The sequence below is a fragment of the Thunnus maccoyii genome, chromosome 12, assembly GCF_910596095.1.
Source record: "Thunnus maccoyii chromosome 12, fThuMac1.1, whole genome shotgun sequence".
NCBI classification, from domain to species: domain Eukaryota; kingdom Metazoa; phylum Chordata; class Actinopteri; order Scombriformes; family Scombridae; genus Thunnus; species Thunnus maccoyii.
The window spans coordinates 17,762,107-17,781,345 of NC_056544.1; the positions used below are offsets into that span (position 1 = coordinate 17,762,107).

At 38.8% G+C, this 19,239-nt stretch overlaps 1 protein-coding gene across 7 annotated transcripts in view; it reads right to left on the reverse strand.

Moving 5' to 3' along the window:
* The window catches only part of LOC121908148 (voltage-dependent R-type calcium channel subunit alpha-1E-like), a 58,752-nt gene that overhangs the window by 23,160 nt on the left and 16,353 nt on the right, over positions 1 to 19,239 (reverse strand). For 6 of the 7 annotated variants that reach the window (XM_042427913.1, XM_042427915.1, XM_042427914.1 and 3 more), the window contains 11 exons: positions 8,881 to 8,984; positions 7,999 to 8,157; positions 5,440 to 5,630; positions 5,247 to 5,350; positions 5,043 to 5,158; positions 3,503 to 3,556; positions 1,700 to 1,780; positions 1,312 to 1,521; positions 1,047 to 1,159; positions 344 to 456; positions 81 to 212 (listed from right to left, as the gene is read on the reverse strand). In XM_042427913.1, the coding sequence (XP_042283847.1) occupies positions 81 to 212; positions 344 to 456; positions 1,047 to 1,159; positions 1,312 to 1,521; positions 1,700 to 1,780; positions 3,503 to 3,556; positions 5,043 to 5,158; positions 5,247 to 5,350; positions 5,440 to 5,630; positions 7,999 to 8,157; positions 8,881 to 8,984 (1,377 nt within the window). Of the gene's footprint in view, positions 1 to 80; positions 213 to 343; positions 457 to 1,046; positions 1,160 to 1,311; positions 1,522 to 1,699; positions 1,781 to 3,502; positions 3,557 to 5,042; positions 5,159 to 5,246; positions 5,351 to 5,439; positions 5,631 to 5,784; positions 5,876 to 7,998; positions 8,158 to 8,880; positions 8,985 to 19,239 lie in introns of those variants that run through there. The other variant, XM_042427917.1, reaches the window with a different exon arrangement.

Below are 19,239 nucleotides of genomic sequence, written 5' to 3' on the forward strand. Positions count from 1 at the left end.
TCAGCACCAACAGATCAAGAACAGAACAAAGATTTGTCTTTGATGTCTGAGAGGTGAAGATGTCCTGACGGCTCTCTTACCTTCCTCCAAAAAGCTGCATCCCCAGCAGAGCAAACACCACAATAAAGAGGAAGAGAAGAAAAAGCAGGCTGATAATGGACTTCATGGAGCTCATGAGGGACACAACCAGGTTCCTGAGAGAGGCCCAGTATCTGACAGAAAGAAATAACACGTGTCCTTTTCAACAGAGATCTATAAAAGTGCTACTACTCTACAACCCGGGCCTAGTTTAGCTGCTGAAATGTTGTGTTTTTCATGTGAACAGTCCTGCTGTCCGACTTACTTGGTGATCTTGAAGATTCTCAATAATCTCAGCGCCCTCAGTACACTGATGCCAAATGACATGCCAGGCCGGAAGAAACCCCAAACCACCTCAAAGATGCTGCCAACAATAACCTACAAAACACATCAGACACATATAACATAAAAAATGACTTACAGGCTCCATCTGACCAGCTGCAAAAAAAAAAAATCAGGAGCAGAGGAGAAATGCCTAAGAGATATGGGTGTGATTAAGACACCCACTGCCATATGTTTTAGACATGTGAGGACGTGTATGTGGCACAATTATTGATCTTAAGCCTTTGACAGTCATATACAGTCATATACAGTACAGCGTGGTCCTGGAGGATTTAAAGATCACAGCTAAACAACCTATAGAACAGCTGAAGCATATGATTCAAGGATCAACCAGAGGGCTTTGGCAACCTTTTCTGTCCTATTTTCAAAATTGGATTAATCCAATTCATGTGTACATGTTTTCAATTGCTCCCACCCCCCTACCCCCCTGCCCCCTTTTTTTGTTTTTTCTTATTTTCCCTTGATATTAAACAGTATTTATGTATGTGACAGATATAGGCTGGTAAAAAAAAAATTAAAAAATGTCTGACAAGAGGTTATTAAGATGACCCAAATTCCTAATTTTGCACAAGATATTCAGCTTTTTCATTTGTGATGGAGGCAGTATAAGAGAGGAATGATCTCACCCCACAGTCGAAGCAGTTGAAAGATGAATGGAAGTACAGCCGGAAACCCAGACCATAGATTTTCAAAAACATCTCAGCCAGAAACAGCCCCAGGAAAACAAACTCTGCATAGTCTGGAGATGAGAAAACAAAAAAAGCAATTAAATCAAAGTAGGATGACGCATTTATCTGCCAAAGACAAAGCATTTATCAGACATGACCTGGATTATTCCTCAAGTAGCAAGTCATTAAAAAAAACAAAAAAACGGTACAAAGTGAAACCCACAGAGGAAGATGGTCAGCCAGTCGGGCTGGTTGTGGTGGACGATGGCCACACAGATGGTGTTGAGAGCCACCAGACTGAGCACCATCAAATAGAAAGTGTCTGTCTTCACCATGCGGCGGATGGAGATGCGTAACATGCGCTCTTTACGCCTCAGGTACGCAGCAGGTCCACGACGGCCGCTGCGGAAGTTCATCCTCGATCGCGACATGCCTGAGAGAGAACAAGAGAAAATCAGAGGAGAGGAAAAAAAGACAACAGAGCAGGAGGTTGAAGAGCTGGTAAAATGTAGATAAAATATATAGTATGTCAGAAACTTAACTGCTCAGAAAAAGGTGATATTAAGAAAGGAGGAAGAAGCTGTAAAGTAACTTTAAAGTTTGTCACTCACTGGCAGTAGACATGTCCATATACTTGTCATCTCCTGGAGCTCCTCTCCGTGGACCAGTCTTCTTACTGGCTCTCTTTAGCACTAAAATGTTCCACAAAAACTCAAGTTTACCAAATTTCTCAGTGGCTGAATTATGAAAAATTGCAAATGAAATGAAAACAACAAATGACTTAATAATTCCTGCTGATGTACACCAGTGATTTTGATATGTGGTGTCATTTGTCATTAGATTAATCCTTGCCTTTGATCACTGAATGAAAAAAAAAAATGCACACAATGTGAAAAAAATAGACATTAATAATGGACGTGGCCACTCATAGTAAGTTACATGGGATTTCAAGACTTTACTACATATCAGACATTAAAAAAAACGATGATATAACAGGACAATTTCTTGTAAAACATATAATATACAAAACAAAAAGTAAAACATTAACCATATGTATATATATATATACACATCTACTATATATAATTTCAAGTATTGTGTGTACATGCAAAATTTCAAATATATTGTTGCTACAAATAGCAGAGGAAAGAAAAGAAATGCTTCATGTCTAAAGTTTTTCCTGATAAAGATCTGTGTCCTCATGTCTCAGGCTTTCTCAAAGTAACTGGATCACTTAAAGTCCAACTGCTATCGCATGTTGGCATTCCTCCTTGCAGTTTTTAAAAATGTGCTGTCAATCATTTTTTATTATCAAAAGGATGGAAAAAAAGGTCTTTAGGGAAATATCATGAATACTAATTTTCGTCTCAGCCGTCTGGAGGAGCATGTTGGTGTCTGTGTTTGATTGACAGCAGCTGGCAGGCTGAGCTCCAGCAGGAGAACGAGGTACAAAGTAAACAAACTTTTCGAGCTGTATACAGTACAAGTCATGGGCAGACAATGTGCTGCTCGCAGTGGTTTTGAACACTTTTCCCCACTGAATGTTTGTTCAGGTCGCTCGTTCTACAAGCTAAGGTGCAGGACAAGACATGTGTTAATATTTATAAGTTAGATAAGAAGGAGACTTTAGCAGGAAAGCTAATCTGGGTTGTTGTTCAGAGTCTGAGGCTGCTGTCTGGCTGTTAGTCATTACTGCTTTATGCAAGTATGGTTTCAAATTAAGCAATTTGATTGGCTGTATGGAAACATAGATAGATCTCCATCTGTGCAGAGAACTAACAGTATTCCAACAAATGAATCCAAAACTAGGGGGCGTCATCATAAAACCAAAAATATATAAAATATAAAATTTTCCCTTTTGGTTTATGATTTAAGGGGAACACATGACAAGTGATTTACAGAGCAGATATGTGTGCTGTAGCAGAAAATACATGCAATATAAATTCAGTTGGACTGCATGTGGGGGTGTCAGTCAATCACTAACGTTAAACCCTCAGTATATAAATTTAATTATTTTCCATTATTTTTATACCAAGACACTAGAATATATTAGCACCCTTAGTCCATGGCAACTTATCAAAGGAAAAAAAACATTCAAATTAGCATTTTAAAAGTGTTTTTGTGGTCAATTTAGCCCATGGTCAAGTTAATTTCACCAGTGAGAGTTACTGTTATTTGAAATGTAGCATGGCACATGTTGCTATGGTTACCTACAGCTTGCACAATGATTTAGAGACGTGGTTAAAACTGTTACTAGAAGTATATTTCACATGTCTGAGGTTTTAACAGACACCAGTTAATCCAATTAGAAGGAGTATTTTCTGCGGCCATCGTATAACTTGTAATAATTACAGCTATGGGTGTAAGTAGCAACAGATGTAATTAGTTATCTTGTGTCAAGTGTGTGAACTTACCATCTAAAGGCGATCTCCCTGAATTTTTATTCTCCTCTGCAAGCATTACCTCCTCTGTAATACAATAAAACTGGAGATTATACACAGAACTATCTGTTTTCATCATGAGACATTGAAAAATATACATGGCAGAGTTGTATTCTCTCAGATGTCTGCAAACATTTACAGGAACTGAGGCCAAACTGATGTAAATGGTTCTTTCAGAGGTTTGAATGACCTTCTTCAGATAAAGCTCTTATTCTCTCTTATATTCTCTCAATATCTCTCTCTTTCCCTTTTCTCTCTCTCTTCCCACACTCACCCACATCTATGCAAGCACGAATATGCACAGTGGCTCTCTCACGTACACACGCGTGTAAACACACAAACACTTGCAGCACGCATGCGCATATATACATGCACACAAATTTAAGTCAGTGAGTCAGTATCACCTTTTTCTCACCCTCTACTTGCGTGGGAGACTAGCGATGTAGATTGCCATTACAGCACTTTGTGTGCAACTCAACAGAGCTACTCGATGTCCAAAAACTCTGAAAGAGTCTGTAGTCAGAGCGGCGATCGCTTTTCAAAACCAGCCGGCAAAAAAGACTGACTGTCTCGCTGGTACATTATTCTATCAGATCATACAGTATCTATACATCTTAATTCTGTCTCATGGAGCAGTTCAACATTTGGTAAACACACAATTCGCTTTCTTGTTGAAAGTTAGATGAGAAGATACCTGGAGATACCACTCTCATGTGCCTGCTAACTATGAAGCTATAGCCAGGAGACAGTTAGCATAGCTTAGCATAAAGACTGGAAACAGAGGGAAACAGCTAGCCTGGCTCTGTCCAAAGTTCAAAAAAACATCTACCAGCACCTCTAAAGATCACTCATTAATACATTATATCTTATTTGTTTAATCTGTACACAAACCAAGGTGTAAAAATGACAATTTGTGGCTTTGCAGGGGATTATAGAAACTGACTCCTGGCTGTAGCTTCATATTCACCGTACAGACGTGAAAGTGGTGTTGATCTTCTCATCTAACTCTCGACAGGAAGGTGAATAAGTGTATTTCCCAAAATGTCAAATGTTCTTTTCTTGCTTTGGACTGATTCACACAGTCAGGCTTTCTATGTTGCTTTACTTTTAAAGTTATCATACATTTATAAACTGTAATGGTGGGAAAAGTGAAACAAAAAATCTGAAAGAAATCATAAGAGAGGGTCATCCACAGCTCATCCATGAGCACTTTTTACGCATGTATGTCTGAAGGCTTTTGCACATCTGGTTATAAATAGTGATAATAGAGAAAAAGTCTGAATTGATACAGAATAAAATACCGTAGGGCTGACAGCACCGCTAGTGAGCTGAATTTAAAGGTAGTTTGAGTGAAAGGAGAAACTCATAAACATCTGTATGTCTGATCAAAATATCCCTGAGCAAGACAAAATACTGCCTGCTCAATCTCACGGTAAGCTTCTACTGTATGTTGCTGTTAACCTCCATGCAGCTAAATCATAAGTGTGTGTAAAATTGTTAAGCTGCCCAGTACCTGCCCTGTCTATCCAGGCTCGGTAGCCGTTCAGTTCTCTCTCAACCTGCTGCTGGCGGCGCAACTTCATGAAGGCCCGCCTGTTCTCCACCCGCTCCCTCTCCTTAGCAAATTCTCTGAGAAGGGAAACATAAAAGCTGCTCGTATAATCCATAATACAGACAGAAAAACCGACATTACAGACATAGAAAGAGTCATACTCACCCAGACAAGACACCCAACACCAGGTTCAGCACAAAGAACGAGCCAATAATGATGAGAGGAATGAAGTACATCCAGTTCCATGTGGTGCCCAAAGCATCGTTGGTCTGAAATTAAATTCAAGATATTACACATATACAGCAGCAACTGACATGATGTTTCTGGGGTTCGTTTGTCGACTGAACTTTGAACTTACATTATAGAGAACGGCCGTCCATCCCTCCATGGTAATGCACTGGAAGACAGTGAGAACGGCAAACAGGATGTTGTCGAACTGGGTGATGCCGTCATTGGGTCCGATCCAGGTGTCGTTGCAGTCGTATCTCTCCGGACACTTCCTCACTCCGCATGCGAACGCCAACTCGGACGAGTCGACAGTCTCATTGTCTATGCAAAAAGAAAGCTATTATGGTCTTCTGTTGATAGAAATATATAAGTAATGTCCAGACTAATAGAAATTCATGTATTAGTCTGGGCGGGGAGGGTCAGCCACTGCAGCTGACCCTCCCTGTGGATACTATTGATTAGTCAAATATCATACCGTGTTTGACCAATCTGATTCATTAACGCAATGCACAGAATCTTCACCACATGCTGTCATGATGCATGCAGTATACATTAACGCCTCACACCCCAGTCATGTCTTGCTTTTGCCAACCATCTGGTATCACAGGATATCAACTCTACCCTCTGACACGGCAGGAGTTTTAAGTTAAAGGAATAGTTCGGTATTTAGGGAAATATGCTTTCAATATATGCGTTCAATATTAACCCGGAGCCAGCAGCTGGTTAGTTTAGCTTAGCATAAAGACTGGAAGCAGGTGGAAACTGCTAGCCCTGCTCTGTAAAAAGGTAACAAAATCTGCTTACCAACATCTGTAAAGCTTACAGATGCTACATTAACATGTTATATCTTGTTTGTTTAAACAAACAACAAATGGATTAAACAAGCGAGATATAACGTGTTCTCAACGTTATTTTAAACTAAGCTAATCAGCTGCTAGCTGTAGCTTCATTGTTAGCGTACAGACATGAGAATTATATCAACCTTCTCATTCAACTCTCAACACGAAAGCTACAACTAGTTTAAAAGCCAGTCATGGTCCGATATGCAACTTACAAAAATCCTGAGAATGGACTTTTCAGTGACAAGAAAAAAAAAAATGTGTTCAGCAGTTAATCTTTTGAAATAAAAAATATTTGCATATTCGTAGCTTCTGCATTTTTCAATGGGGGAATAGGAATCATTTGAAATTTTAAGAACTTGTGAAGTAAGTTTAACTTTTTAGTGGAAAAACAATACAAGAAAAGTATTCTTTATATATGTTTTAAAATATGTCAGGTGGAAATCTTTAAACTTTTAATTTTGGGGCCCCATTATAGAGTTAAAGCTGGAGTCAGTGATTCTGGAGAAAGATTGTTCAACACACTTTTTCTCAAATTTAGCGAATATCTCCTCACAGTCTGCTAGTTGTCTGTTCTGTGTGTGTGCTGAAAAAAAATCTAGTGTTCATACACAGCACTGGCTCTGTAAATGGGAAACAGACAAAGTGACTTGGACCGAGCCACGTAACACTATTCCAGCCAATCAGCAACAGCAACAATCAATTTGTGCTCGTGCGCAGGACATTTCTCCATGTGGGGGCGACATGCAAACTATTTTGATTCAGTAAATTTCTGTTGTCAGTCAGCCTGGTGAAGGCAGTTTGTCTGGCCGCTGTCCTCTCAGCTGACAGAAGGCTGCTTCTGTGGACAGAGACGCTGAATGCGGGTCGAGTGAGAAGTCGGGAGGCCGCAGAGAGGCGGACAGTGTGGATGGACTGTTGGGCTCACATGAGATGAAATTTTTTCCCGTTGGTGATAATGCGTAAGAGGAACAGAAGTGACTCTACAGCTGATGCATTGCTCTGGATTCTGCCATATTTCTCTTTTGGTCGTCGCCTTGGCGATGCATGTCCATGAATGCAGGGGGCGGAGCTTCTGAAGGAGCATGAAGCGAGGGTTGTATTTGTTTGGGTGTTTAGTTCAAATATCAACAATCTTTCTCCAGAATCACTGACTCTACCTTTAAGGGATTGGTGGAATAATTTTTCCTGCTCTAAATTCTTGAGATTTTAGATCTCAATCAATTTTTGAGTCGTGCTGGGCGCTGACAGTAAATGCTATGGTGTGGCTTGTGATTACAGAGTAGTTGTTGACTAATTAAGCAGTAGCTAAATCAGCCAGCAACAACTAATAATACCACTGAGCTCTCTGCTACTGTAATCTATGAAAGCTTCAGTTTCTCAAACAAAGATGTTCACACCCTCTGTTTGAGAACAATGAGTAAACTACACATATACCTGCTGGCACACCAGCTGTGGTTAATCCTAAATAAAACAAAAGCAACAAAGCAGAACAACATTCTTCTAAAGGCATTGGTATTGTGATAGAAGCAGGTGCCGCCTAGGACATGGGGTAAACCTGCTCACAGATGGTGAGGTGGTCAAGCCAAAATCTATCCAACACTCAAACTGTTGGATGTCAGACTGCCTTCCAAGAGTTACTACGAGAGGGTGATGACTGTTGTCATTTGTTGTTGTCGGAGCAAAACAGTGAGAGCGGAGACACTACTTTAGTGCCTGATACCAAAACATGCTGTTTACAGTAATGTTTCAAATATCACTACATTTGTCTCCTTTCAAACTCAAGTGCAGTGTAGATCTGATGTTATCTACAAGACAAAATGATGGTCCGATGTATGTATGGATCCTACCGAGGATGTCAACAGATGGCAGGCAGGTGTGGTGAAGCTTCCCGCTGTAGAACTCCAGGCCGATGATCGCAAACATGAGGATGGCGAAGAACAAGAGAAGGCCGATCTGGAGCAGCGGGATCATGGCCTTCATGATGGACTTCAAGACAATCTGCAGGCCTAAAAGTTTCCACAAAGAAAAGAGCATGCGATTCGAAGAGAACATCAGTGAGGTTTGTTTTTTCTTGCTAACAAATGAAAAGTCCAAAATATTAGTTTGTACAATCTACTGTATTGTGGTGCAGTTTGTCTCAATTTTGTTTGCAAAAGACTGTTTAACAGTTACCTTGACTAACATGTATTCTTTTCCTAACATGATGAGATTTCAGAGCACATATAGGCTCCTCACTGCATCTAGATGAACTAAACTGTATACAGACTTATTACTACTGTAACTTCACTGTAACTACTACTATAAATGTAGTAAATGGATGTCTAGATTGGCTGCCATTTAAACATATTGTTCAACGTGTTTTAACATGTTTAAGCTGTGCATGACTATCTTTTGAATGTAGCACATACATCAGTGGGTTTAAGCTCTTTTAATGGGGAAATTATATCAATGCTTAAATCATAGATGTCAAGTTCAAAAGATGTTATACAAGCACAGTGTCCTTGATGGTCAACTTTGTACAGTGTGAGTATTTTTTGTACAACAGTGAATGCTTTTGTACTTGACTGAATCTTTTGACAAAGTAATTTGTTACTCACACACATTGTAAAACAACCAGATTTGGATACAAAATGACCCATGATGATGATGATGATGATGATGTTACTTGCCGTATTATCCCCGTTTGTTTGACCTTACAGCGAAACATTAGAGATCAGTAACTGACTCACTGGGGATGCCGGAGACGAGTTTTAGCGGTCTCAGCACTCGCACGGCCCTCAGGGTCCGAAGGTCTACAGGGATGTTCATGTGGGCACCAGCAGTGGCCAGGATCCTGATGGACAACACACACACACACACACACACACATAGACTGAGTATGTATACAATATACTTGACTCATAGATATTTTAGACAGTGACTACATTGTTATCTGTCTGTTAGCTATCATTATATGTGATGGAAAACGTTTGGGAGAAAATAGAAAATTTGCAAAAGGGACATAACAAAAACAAACAAAAAAAAAGGATCCATTAGTAAATTGGATACAAAGCCCCTCTTTCCTTCCTTGAGGTTAATGTTTTTTGTCCATGGTGTCTCACAAATTGAATAGGTTAAAGGCAAACAAATATGTGTAAAGGAAAAAGGCAAATAATAAACTGATTTGACGCCACGCAGACAACTGCACAGCCATTGAGTGCTACAGTATATCCATTTAGCGTATTACAGCTGCAGACTTGTACTGTACAGTGAGAGACAAAGAATGCACAGCCACATACACCTGGCAGGCATCTCTACTCACATCTGCCCACGCACACATTGATGTCCCTCCTCCTACACACAAACACTGAAAAACAGCATTCACCAACAGGAGCTCTTCACAGGCAATCGCTCAGCAACACACACCAGAAATTATATTTGAATGTTTCTTGTAGTAATGACAAAGGCAGATTTTTGCTATTATGACATATTATACAAAAGTGTTGTAACTATTACATCTGTAAGTGGTGTTTGAACAAATCTGCAATAAGCCAGCTACATTTTGCATCTCAATTCATTATCAGCAGAGCTCATTTGGTGACCTGTAACCATGGATGCTTTCACTGATGATAGGCTCAATATCAACTGCTAATTTGCTAAGTAATATTTTAATTGAGTTGTGAAAATTACCCAAGAAATCATAAGTATTTTCCAGATTTGTCCGTCTCTGTGTGTCTCTCTAGCACACATACACACACTGATACAAATATACAAACTGATAAAATCTTTGGACAGTGTTGGGAAGTGTGGGGGAGGGTATAAATGTGTGTTTGTGTGTGTGTGTGTGCGTGTGTGTATGTGAGCAGGGGGTAGAAAGCACATGGCAGAAACTCAAGTGTGGGCCCACGCAGAATCTCTCCTGAAAGAAGTGGGAGGGAGAGAGGCCGAGTGAGTGAGTGAGTGAGTGAGCCAGTGAATGAGTGAGGCCACGTTCACACTTATGCAGATGAATCTGAAAACACTGTTTAAAGTGTTCAAAGCTCACTGTGCATATCATAATATTGCAGGACTTTTTTCTTAAAGTTAACCATCAATAATGGACGCCACAACGTGTGCATGCCAACTTTTAAGATATGCTGTTACAGCAAATCTGAAAATCAGAACAGATGTAATGATTGATCATTGAAGTGTGAACATTTTCTTTTCACACTTACATTTTCAAATGTGAGCTAATCATGCTGGAGCGGTTTCACAGAGATTTGCTTTTGGTGGTCAACTTCATCTGCATTAGTCAAGGTGAGCGAGTGATGCATCTAATTTCCTGAAGTTGGGTGCAAGTACAATTGTTTTTGCAAATTTGGCAATTTTTGGGACCAGAGTTCAAGCAAAATCCTGCAAAGTGGTGCAATCGGGAAAATTGGCTGAAGCAGGACGATTATATTATCAGCTGGAAGATGCTGTATCACCAGGTGAATTTGGGGTGAGCTTAAATAATGACCAATCACATGAAATCAGCTTATTTCCTTTAAAGGTTTAATGAGCCAATTGCATGGAGAAAACTATTCTTCTCCAGAAGACATCGGTACACAAATCAACACAAATATTTAGCACAGCAAACTAAATGCTCTAAATTTGCTAAAAGGTCAAGTAAATTTATTTATTGAGCACATTAAAAAATAACAAATGCAAAATGTTTTCCAGACAAATTGAAAATGCAATAAAGTAATTCAATTTAAAAAATTAATATGTAAAAAATGTAACAGACAAGCGTGAGCCCTACAGCTTGCTTTACACACTAGCAAACACACGAATAATTCAATTACAATGAGATTATGACAATACTCAGATTACTGCAATTGATTATTATATGTATACTTATTATTAAGTTATTATTCAATCAGATTAAGGTTATGTTTTGAACATGATATAGGCGATTAACATACATGTCAACCTTACAAATTACTATGGCATGTACAAACCTTAGTCTAGTTTCTTAATTTCTGCATCTTGTTTCTGTGCATGTGTCAGAGTTACACACCGCCAGCAGCACAGCTAGTGGTGGTGGAATATCAAATTAAATTAAAGTAAATTAATCAACAAGACAAACAATACACACCAATGAAGTCATTCTGTTTCCTTTCTCTTATTTCAAGGCACTAATGAAGCTACGAAACAATTGCCATTACCTGAATGTGGTTATTAGCAGTAATTGGGTTTTACAGTGCATGTAAATGTCCTTCAGTGAGTGAGTGAGTGAGTGAGTGAGTGAGTGAGTGAATGAGCGAGCGAGTGTGTCAGACAAAGAAATGACACAGCGAGAGACACTGAGACGGCGCGGGAGCAGAGGAGTGGGAGTCTGTGGAAATAGCCTTCAAACCAAACACTCTGAACAAAGGCAGGCAGCAGCACAGCTCCTTCAAGGCTGCACTTTGAGCACAACGATTCAGTGGAGGCTCACTCAAAATTAAAGCAAATATTCTGTCTGCTTGTGGTAGCTCATGAATCATCGCTAGACACACACACACACACACACACACACATACACACACACACACACACATACACACTCACACACACACACAAACACACAGAGGTCATTTTCTTTTGTTTGGTTTAGAAATTGTTTTCCTGTCTAAGACAAAATTCAGCTGAAACACCACAATTTTGCAGTCTTTCAGCTTGAGATACTTTATGGACCAATTTGCATTTACAAAATGTTACTGGACAGACAAGAAATCTGTGTGCAACTAACCAGTCCTAAACTGGTTTACATTTTATTTACAATTAAAGAACTTTTTGTCTCTACTGGGGAATTCAGGTCTTAACAATGACAGACTCCATACGGGGTTCCACAGGGTTCAATATCTGGTCTTGTTTTATTTCATCGCAACGTGATTCTACTAGGTCATATTATTCACAGAAACAATATTCCCAATCATAATTATGCAGATGATAGTCAAGTTTATATGTCAGTTGCTTCTGAAGACTTCCATCCTGTTGACAAATTGATTCAGTGCATTGACCAGATCAATGACTGCTTGTCCCACCACTGACTCCAGTTCAGTGGTGACAAAACTGAAGTAAGTGAAGTAACTGATTTCAGTAGTCCACAGCAGGCTAAAGATTAGTGTTCGTGTAGCTCTGCATCAATTACAACCTCAAAACAAGTCAGGATTTTTATGAATTATAAAATAATAATAATAATAATAAAGTATGAATTATTTGACAAGATTTTTATTTTATCATCATAAAAATATGACAAAAAGGGGGCAACCCTGTGGTCATCATAATAAATTGCAATAAAATGTGTAATACAGGTATAAAATGCCAAAAAACATACAGAAGTTGGCTTGCACAAGCTCTTCCTAAGTTTAAACTTAGCCTCAACTGGAGAATAAAGCATCTCTAAAATAAAACAGGTCACACCAGACAATGTAGTACTTACATAGAAATTAGTTGTAATTAAATATTTATAACTGCCAGGTGGAACTGTTGTTAACAGACAAAACTAACGTTAGCTTGCTATTGTATGACTCATTTGGATTAAAGAGTAAAAGAAGGAATACTGTATGAATCAAAATGCTGTAATAATGATGTAGACTGGTAAGATCTCTAAACTACATTTCACCAAAATAACACAATAATAACACAATTCAGTAAATCATTAGTTTGAAAGAAGCTTGTAGTTACTAAGAACTTAAAAGGGACACATAAACTTATTGATGAAATAGTTGGTGCGACCCAATCCTGACGTTTAAAGCTGACCTAGAAAAAACGAATACATGCCTTCAATCAGTTTACTGAATCATCTATTTCCTGGTTTAATCCCCCAAAAAATAAAAACAAAGTGCAGCTCCTTCAGAATACTGCTGACAAAGACAAAGAGAGTAGAAAATCTTACACCAGTCCTTCAGACATTACATTTGCTTCCAAAATAGAGTTAAAAATCTCACTGCTTACGTATAAATCACTAAATGTCACAAAATATATTGCTCAGCTGCTTGTACAATATGAAACAACCAGACCTCTTAGGTCATCTGCACCACATGAAACAAACTACCAGAGAATAAGGCGTGTGTTTCAAAGCTTAAAACCCTATTATTACGCTTATTCCATTTTCTTTTCCTTTTTGTACATCAAGATTGCCTCTAAATTTGTACACACGTTCACCTTTTCTTTTATTCTTTTGAAGTGTGTTTACTTTGTGTTTAAACTGTGTTCAGTATGAATCGTTCTGATATCGATGACATTTCCTCGTCTTGCCTTGCTGATCCTGCATTTCGCCAGCACTACAGAAAAAATCCTGTTTTGTAGGAGTGAAACTTCATTCATAATGACATTAATCCAGATGGAAATATGTAAAATATCATACTGATATCATCACTACCAGAGCTTCTAGTACAGTAAAGAGGCCACGAAACACATAGGATAACTACACACACTCTACAGATTCAACCCTCTAACAATTATTTGAGTTATTCTTCATACTGAGAGGCTAATCTCTTCCTAGTTGGCTCTTTATTTGAAGCACTGTTGCACAGTATTGTACCAAACTGGCTCTGGAGAGGCTGAATTCATTACATGCACAGAATGCAGCCTCTCCCACACACCGCCACCTACACTAAGAACACCACCAAAAAACTACAGTAATCAGCAGCATCACGTTGCTCACCATTTCAGCTCAGCTCTGCATATGGTAATGTGCAGCTGAAACAATGTCAACATAACCCGTCAACAAATTAGCGGCTTTGAATTAAATCTGGAAAAAAAAACCCATAAATCATGCATCTAGTGGCAACATTAGTACTGTTCTGTTGAAACTGGATCACATAAAAAAGAGGCATTTATTCACTATTAGTCATAGAATAAATGGCTGGGTGTATGTTTTCCCAAAGAAAACCCACCAGGGACTGTGAGCTATTGTTTATTCAGTTCAATTATGAGCACAAAATTAGAGCTGAGGCCACTCCTTAAAAAAACTACAGGCACTATACTCACGATGCTGACGAGATCTTGCAGTTCTTATTCCTGAACTGTGTCACTGACATGATTAGAAACACTTTGGGCTAAAATATGCATCTGGAATTTGATTGAAGTTTTAGTTTATAGATGTGCAGTCGGACTGGTGCTGACACCAATCATGTGCCACATACAGTAGAGGTAGTTCAGACTATATAGCAACCATCTTGCATAAATAACACACTGAGACATACACACACACACACACACACACACACACACACGTACACAAGATTGAATTACCAACCAGGCAAAGCAGAGGCCCGAAAAGTCCCTCAGGTTAGTTGGCTTTAGTTTAATTGCAAAATTGTGGGCTCTGTGTCAAAATAGTTATAATAGATATTAGTTTAAATAAAATACATTCTTCCAGTTCTAATCCTGTTCTAATCTAATCCCAAACATGCAAATATAAACATATTACACCAGATCTTAAATCTCTTCACTGGCTCCCAGTACAGCTCAGAATCAACGATATTCTGCTGATAGTCTATAAAGCACTTAATGGTTTGGCTTCCCAGTGTATTGCTGACCTGCTCACTGGCTACAGTCCAACCAGACTCCTGAGGACAACTGGTAGTTGTCGTCTAACTGTACCCAGAATGAGATCCAGGTGTTCAGAGGGAGCGTCTCGTTATTTTGATCCTGCACTCTGGATGCAGATGACCTGAGATCAGTCACTACTGTTTCAACGTTTAAAAGAAAACTTAAAACCTCTCTGTTTTCCCAGGTTGATGACTGGTCAATTTCTTACCCGAGTGTGTGTGTGTGTGTTTTGTTTTTTTATCGTGTGTGTGTGAGTGTGTGTGTGTGCTTGATTTGGTGTTCATTTTTTTAAAATTTTGCCTTAAAACAATTTTTATCCTTTTCAATTGCTTTTATGCTGATGTTAAGAACCTTGAACTGCCGTTGTGTATGCAAAGTGCTGTACAAATAAAAATGACTCGACTTGTTTCTCTGAGTTAATTCTTCAGTTCTCCTCTTGGTTTCTGATAAACATACATTAAAAATTATTTTGAGTATATCTATATCAAAATTCCTCTTTTTCTCATCCTACAAAATGTTTTTGATGTTATTCTTGATAATTCATCCTGAACTTAGGTGTGTTTGGATATCAGTTGGCAAAAACGGCTTTTGTTTACATTTCTGAAAGAGTACAACACAAAAACTGTCATTTTACATTTGCTTTAATTAAATTTGTTTGTCCCATTTAATTAAATTACCACAAATGCACAGATACACAGAAAAAAGTGGAGCCAGAGGGTAGTTTTTAAGTGTGAGAGTACTAGTGTTTAGAGTACTGTTTTTTGGGTTCTGGGTAACGTACCACGGACAGCTTTGTTCACTTTACTTGATGGAAACTTGGGGGTGATGTACATGTACACACACATGAATGCTACAGATGAAAGCTGCTTGGCATGTTAAGACAGAGTGAGTAAAGTTTCACTCTTGTGTCTTGTGTCTTTGTGCCAGATGGCTAATGAATCACTCCCAACTCCCACCAAGTTGTATTATTCATCCTGTCTAAAGAGCAACAATTTTAGCAAAGTGTCACACTCCATAAGAGGGACAGCAGACTGGGGCAACAAGGGAAAACTGATACCCTTCATACAACCTGATGGGAAGCTGACACACACACACAGGTATGCATGCAGGGACAATTGGGAATCATTATCATTTAGGTCTGATGTAGGATTTGTCAGAACTAATCTAACAACATGAAGGCAACAAGTTCACTGGCTACAATCTGTACCTGCGGCCTTATAAATTGGGTAACAAACACTCATGTACAAGTCATCTGGGAGACATTTTATTGCTAATCAAAGCATCAAGTCCACCTGTGTCAATCTGTTTGCCGCAGGATATAATTGACCATTTTAGGATTCTCAGTGAATTAAATTGGTTTGTGAGTAGGTTGTTCTAGCTGTGGTCCTTTTTGCTACACACTCTTCACTCAGATTAAGGATTTTAATTGAGCTCAGAGTCCCAGCAGATTCGCTTCTAGCAATTCATTAATATGAAATGGAATGAATGCCGCCAGCGCTGGCCCAGTGGCCTCGATTTTATTCCCAACCGGCCTCTGACACATGTGTGTTTTCTTTTAAGTCTGACTTACTTGTACTGTGCCACCAGAGTGAGAGAGAGAGTCAGAACGTGTGTGTTTGCCTGTGTGTGTGTGTGTGTGTGTGTAAGAGAAAGAGAGGAGAGAGCAGCATATGTGCTACCAGAAAATGTGTCAGATAGGTGGCAGGAAACCAGGTCGTCAGTTACCAATTCCAGCTGTGGCTGAAATTGGGCAAGATGATCTGTGGGCTGCAGAGAGTACGCTGACGACTTTGTGCATTTCATACTGTAAGTGACACGATTTCAGTTGTGTTACAGGAGCTTAACTTCAACAGTTGAGTCTATAGAAAGAAAAGAAATTCCACATTTATGCTACAATGCATTGATAAACTTAACTAAAAACCTTTCAAACTGTTCTCCGGTAACCTCCATCCACTAAAGAACTTATTAATCTGTGCTCTAAGTCATGCTATCCTTGATCAACACACACACACACATTTATAAGATACACATTTTCAAATTCCTGCCATATGTTTTGGTACTAAATATGAAGAGAAGGATGATTGACGCATAACATCTACTGTATGTTGCTCTTCCTGAGGTTTCTTTCCCCTGAATCTGAATCTGAATTGAGGGTCTTAGGATAGAAGATATTGCTGTACAGATTGTAATGCCCTGTAAATATGTGATTTGTTATATTGGGCTGTATAAATAAAATTGACTTGACACCACAGCTCGCTAGATACAGTATGAGTTCCCTGCACTTCATTGCACTGTTGCACAACTTTGCACCACTGGCCTTAAAGTGATACTCTACTAAATCGCTATTTTTGGTAACTCTCATCTAGGCTTTAAAGGTGGCTGATAAAAGTTTGCTGTTTCCTTCTTCTGAAAACTGCAACTGTCATCTTAGAGTTCAATAGATCCTGATATGATGAGTTCTCACAGGAGAATTAAAGACATAAATTCAAAACACACAAGCAGCGTATTTAGCCATAATTGTTGAAATACTAACTAGAACATAATGAGCAATGAGCGAACAAAGGAGAAATGGATTATGCTGCAGGCAAAGTTTGTTTCTGTAAGTCTCTGTAGATGTTTTAATGTTTTTTCCATCATAAAAATGTGTCACCATTGGAATCCATTGTATAAATTCAAGCCAACCACCACTGCTGCTTTTTTTGTGAAAGCAGTGCTTGGAAACTACTAACATAGTTGTGTTTTCCAATTTAAAACAGTTTTGAACCCACAACTAGTCAAAAGCTTGTGACTAATTAGTGACACAAAAGTTAGCCTGTTACTTTGTACCCAACACTGCTTTGTTTCTTGTGGCTAACGATCCATTTATTGCGACATTGAAAGCAAAATTATATGTTGCAAACTTGACAGTTGCTTAATGAGAGAAACTCAACGTATCCCACTGATGAAGCTGTTAAGGTAACAGCTGTTAAACTAAATTTTTTTTTCAAAGACCTGAACACTTTGAGAACATGAATTCTGTAAAATCTGTCAACAACACAGCTGTTCAGCACTCAGTCCGGCACTAACTGGTCTGTAAACATGATGCCTTTTATGTAAGAGGCATAGAGGGAGAGAAAGAGAGAGAGAGAGAGAGAGAGGTGGGGGGTGGGGTGGGGGGGATAGAAAGACAGAGAAATAAGAGATACAGAGAAAAAGAAAGATGTGGGTGTCAGGTTGAAATGAGATGTCAACATGCCAACAGCAATCTTCCCTGAACGCAGAATACTGTACACTTAGACATAAACAGCACATCAGCGGTAACAATGATGTTAACTCCTGCGCAATTAATTCATAAAGCCAATCTTATAGGAACAAAGTCTCATTATGTATTTTTTTTGGTCTGTCTCTCCATCTTCCTTTCTCCCCCCCTTTTGTTTTCCCTCTTCTTTCCTCTCTCTTTCTCTCTACCATCTATCCATTCTTTCTATGCTTTTGCATAACATCTCCAGCGCTGCATTCACATTTAATTCACAGAGGTCCTGGGGGCGAACCAAAGCAGGTTTTAGACACAACTGCCAATCCACTTATCCACCCACCTATTGCTGACTGCAGAGACTGACTGTGCCATGGAAACACACATTTTCCTGCATTTATGTGTTGTGTTTTCCTGTGGCTGTATGTAGTGTATAAATGTATGTGCTTACAGAGAAAAATCACATCAACACACCAACAATAAACAGCTGCTAAACATGTGGCAATATTGTCAGACTTGAGGTACAGCGTCTAGGGATTAGCAGCCTTTAAACTGCAGTATGTGCATGCATGGCAAATATATTGATAGGAGTTGATAGAAGCAGCGTCACATGCATGAATGCACCAACATAACTTGACAATCAGTGTCTGAAATTAATCTTTTGGTTCAGCACCAGAGCCTGGTTAACGTAAAATGAATTCTGTCAAAACTAATTGCAAAATCAGCTGCTGAGGTTTAATTTAAAACTTTTTTTTTTTTTTACTCTCATACAATCAGTCAAGTTTGTAATTCATCATGGAGTTCAACCAAACTCAAAATTAAAAGAGAGCATTTGGAGGCATACCTCCAAACACACACACATACATGTACACAAACCTACTCTATTGAAGCTACATTTGGTATCTTAATGTTACAAAGCTAAAAAAATCAAAACCCACAATTAATTTAAATAACAAACAAACGCACTATTTACTTCTCTTTGAGTAACGTTTGATCAAAAAAAAAATACAGTGTCCAGCTGTTTCATGAAGTGACTGAGCATTTAAATAAATTAAACTATATTTGTCATCCATTTTTAAAAAAGATTTACGTTTTCAGTAGGAACTAATGGGCCTTCACTCAGAAGTCCGAAAGTGTTGAGAGATGTACTAACACATTGTCGATTTTAGTCTTCTTATAGGGATTTGTTAACCATAAGAAAAATATAGAATAATGCCAGCATTATCCTTAAAGTTGGTGGAAGCTTAGAAGTGTTGATGACCAATTGTGAAATTATAATTTTGGTATGAGTATAGCATAAGTACCTGGGAGGACG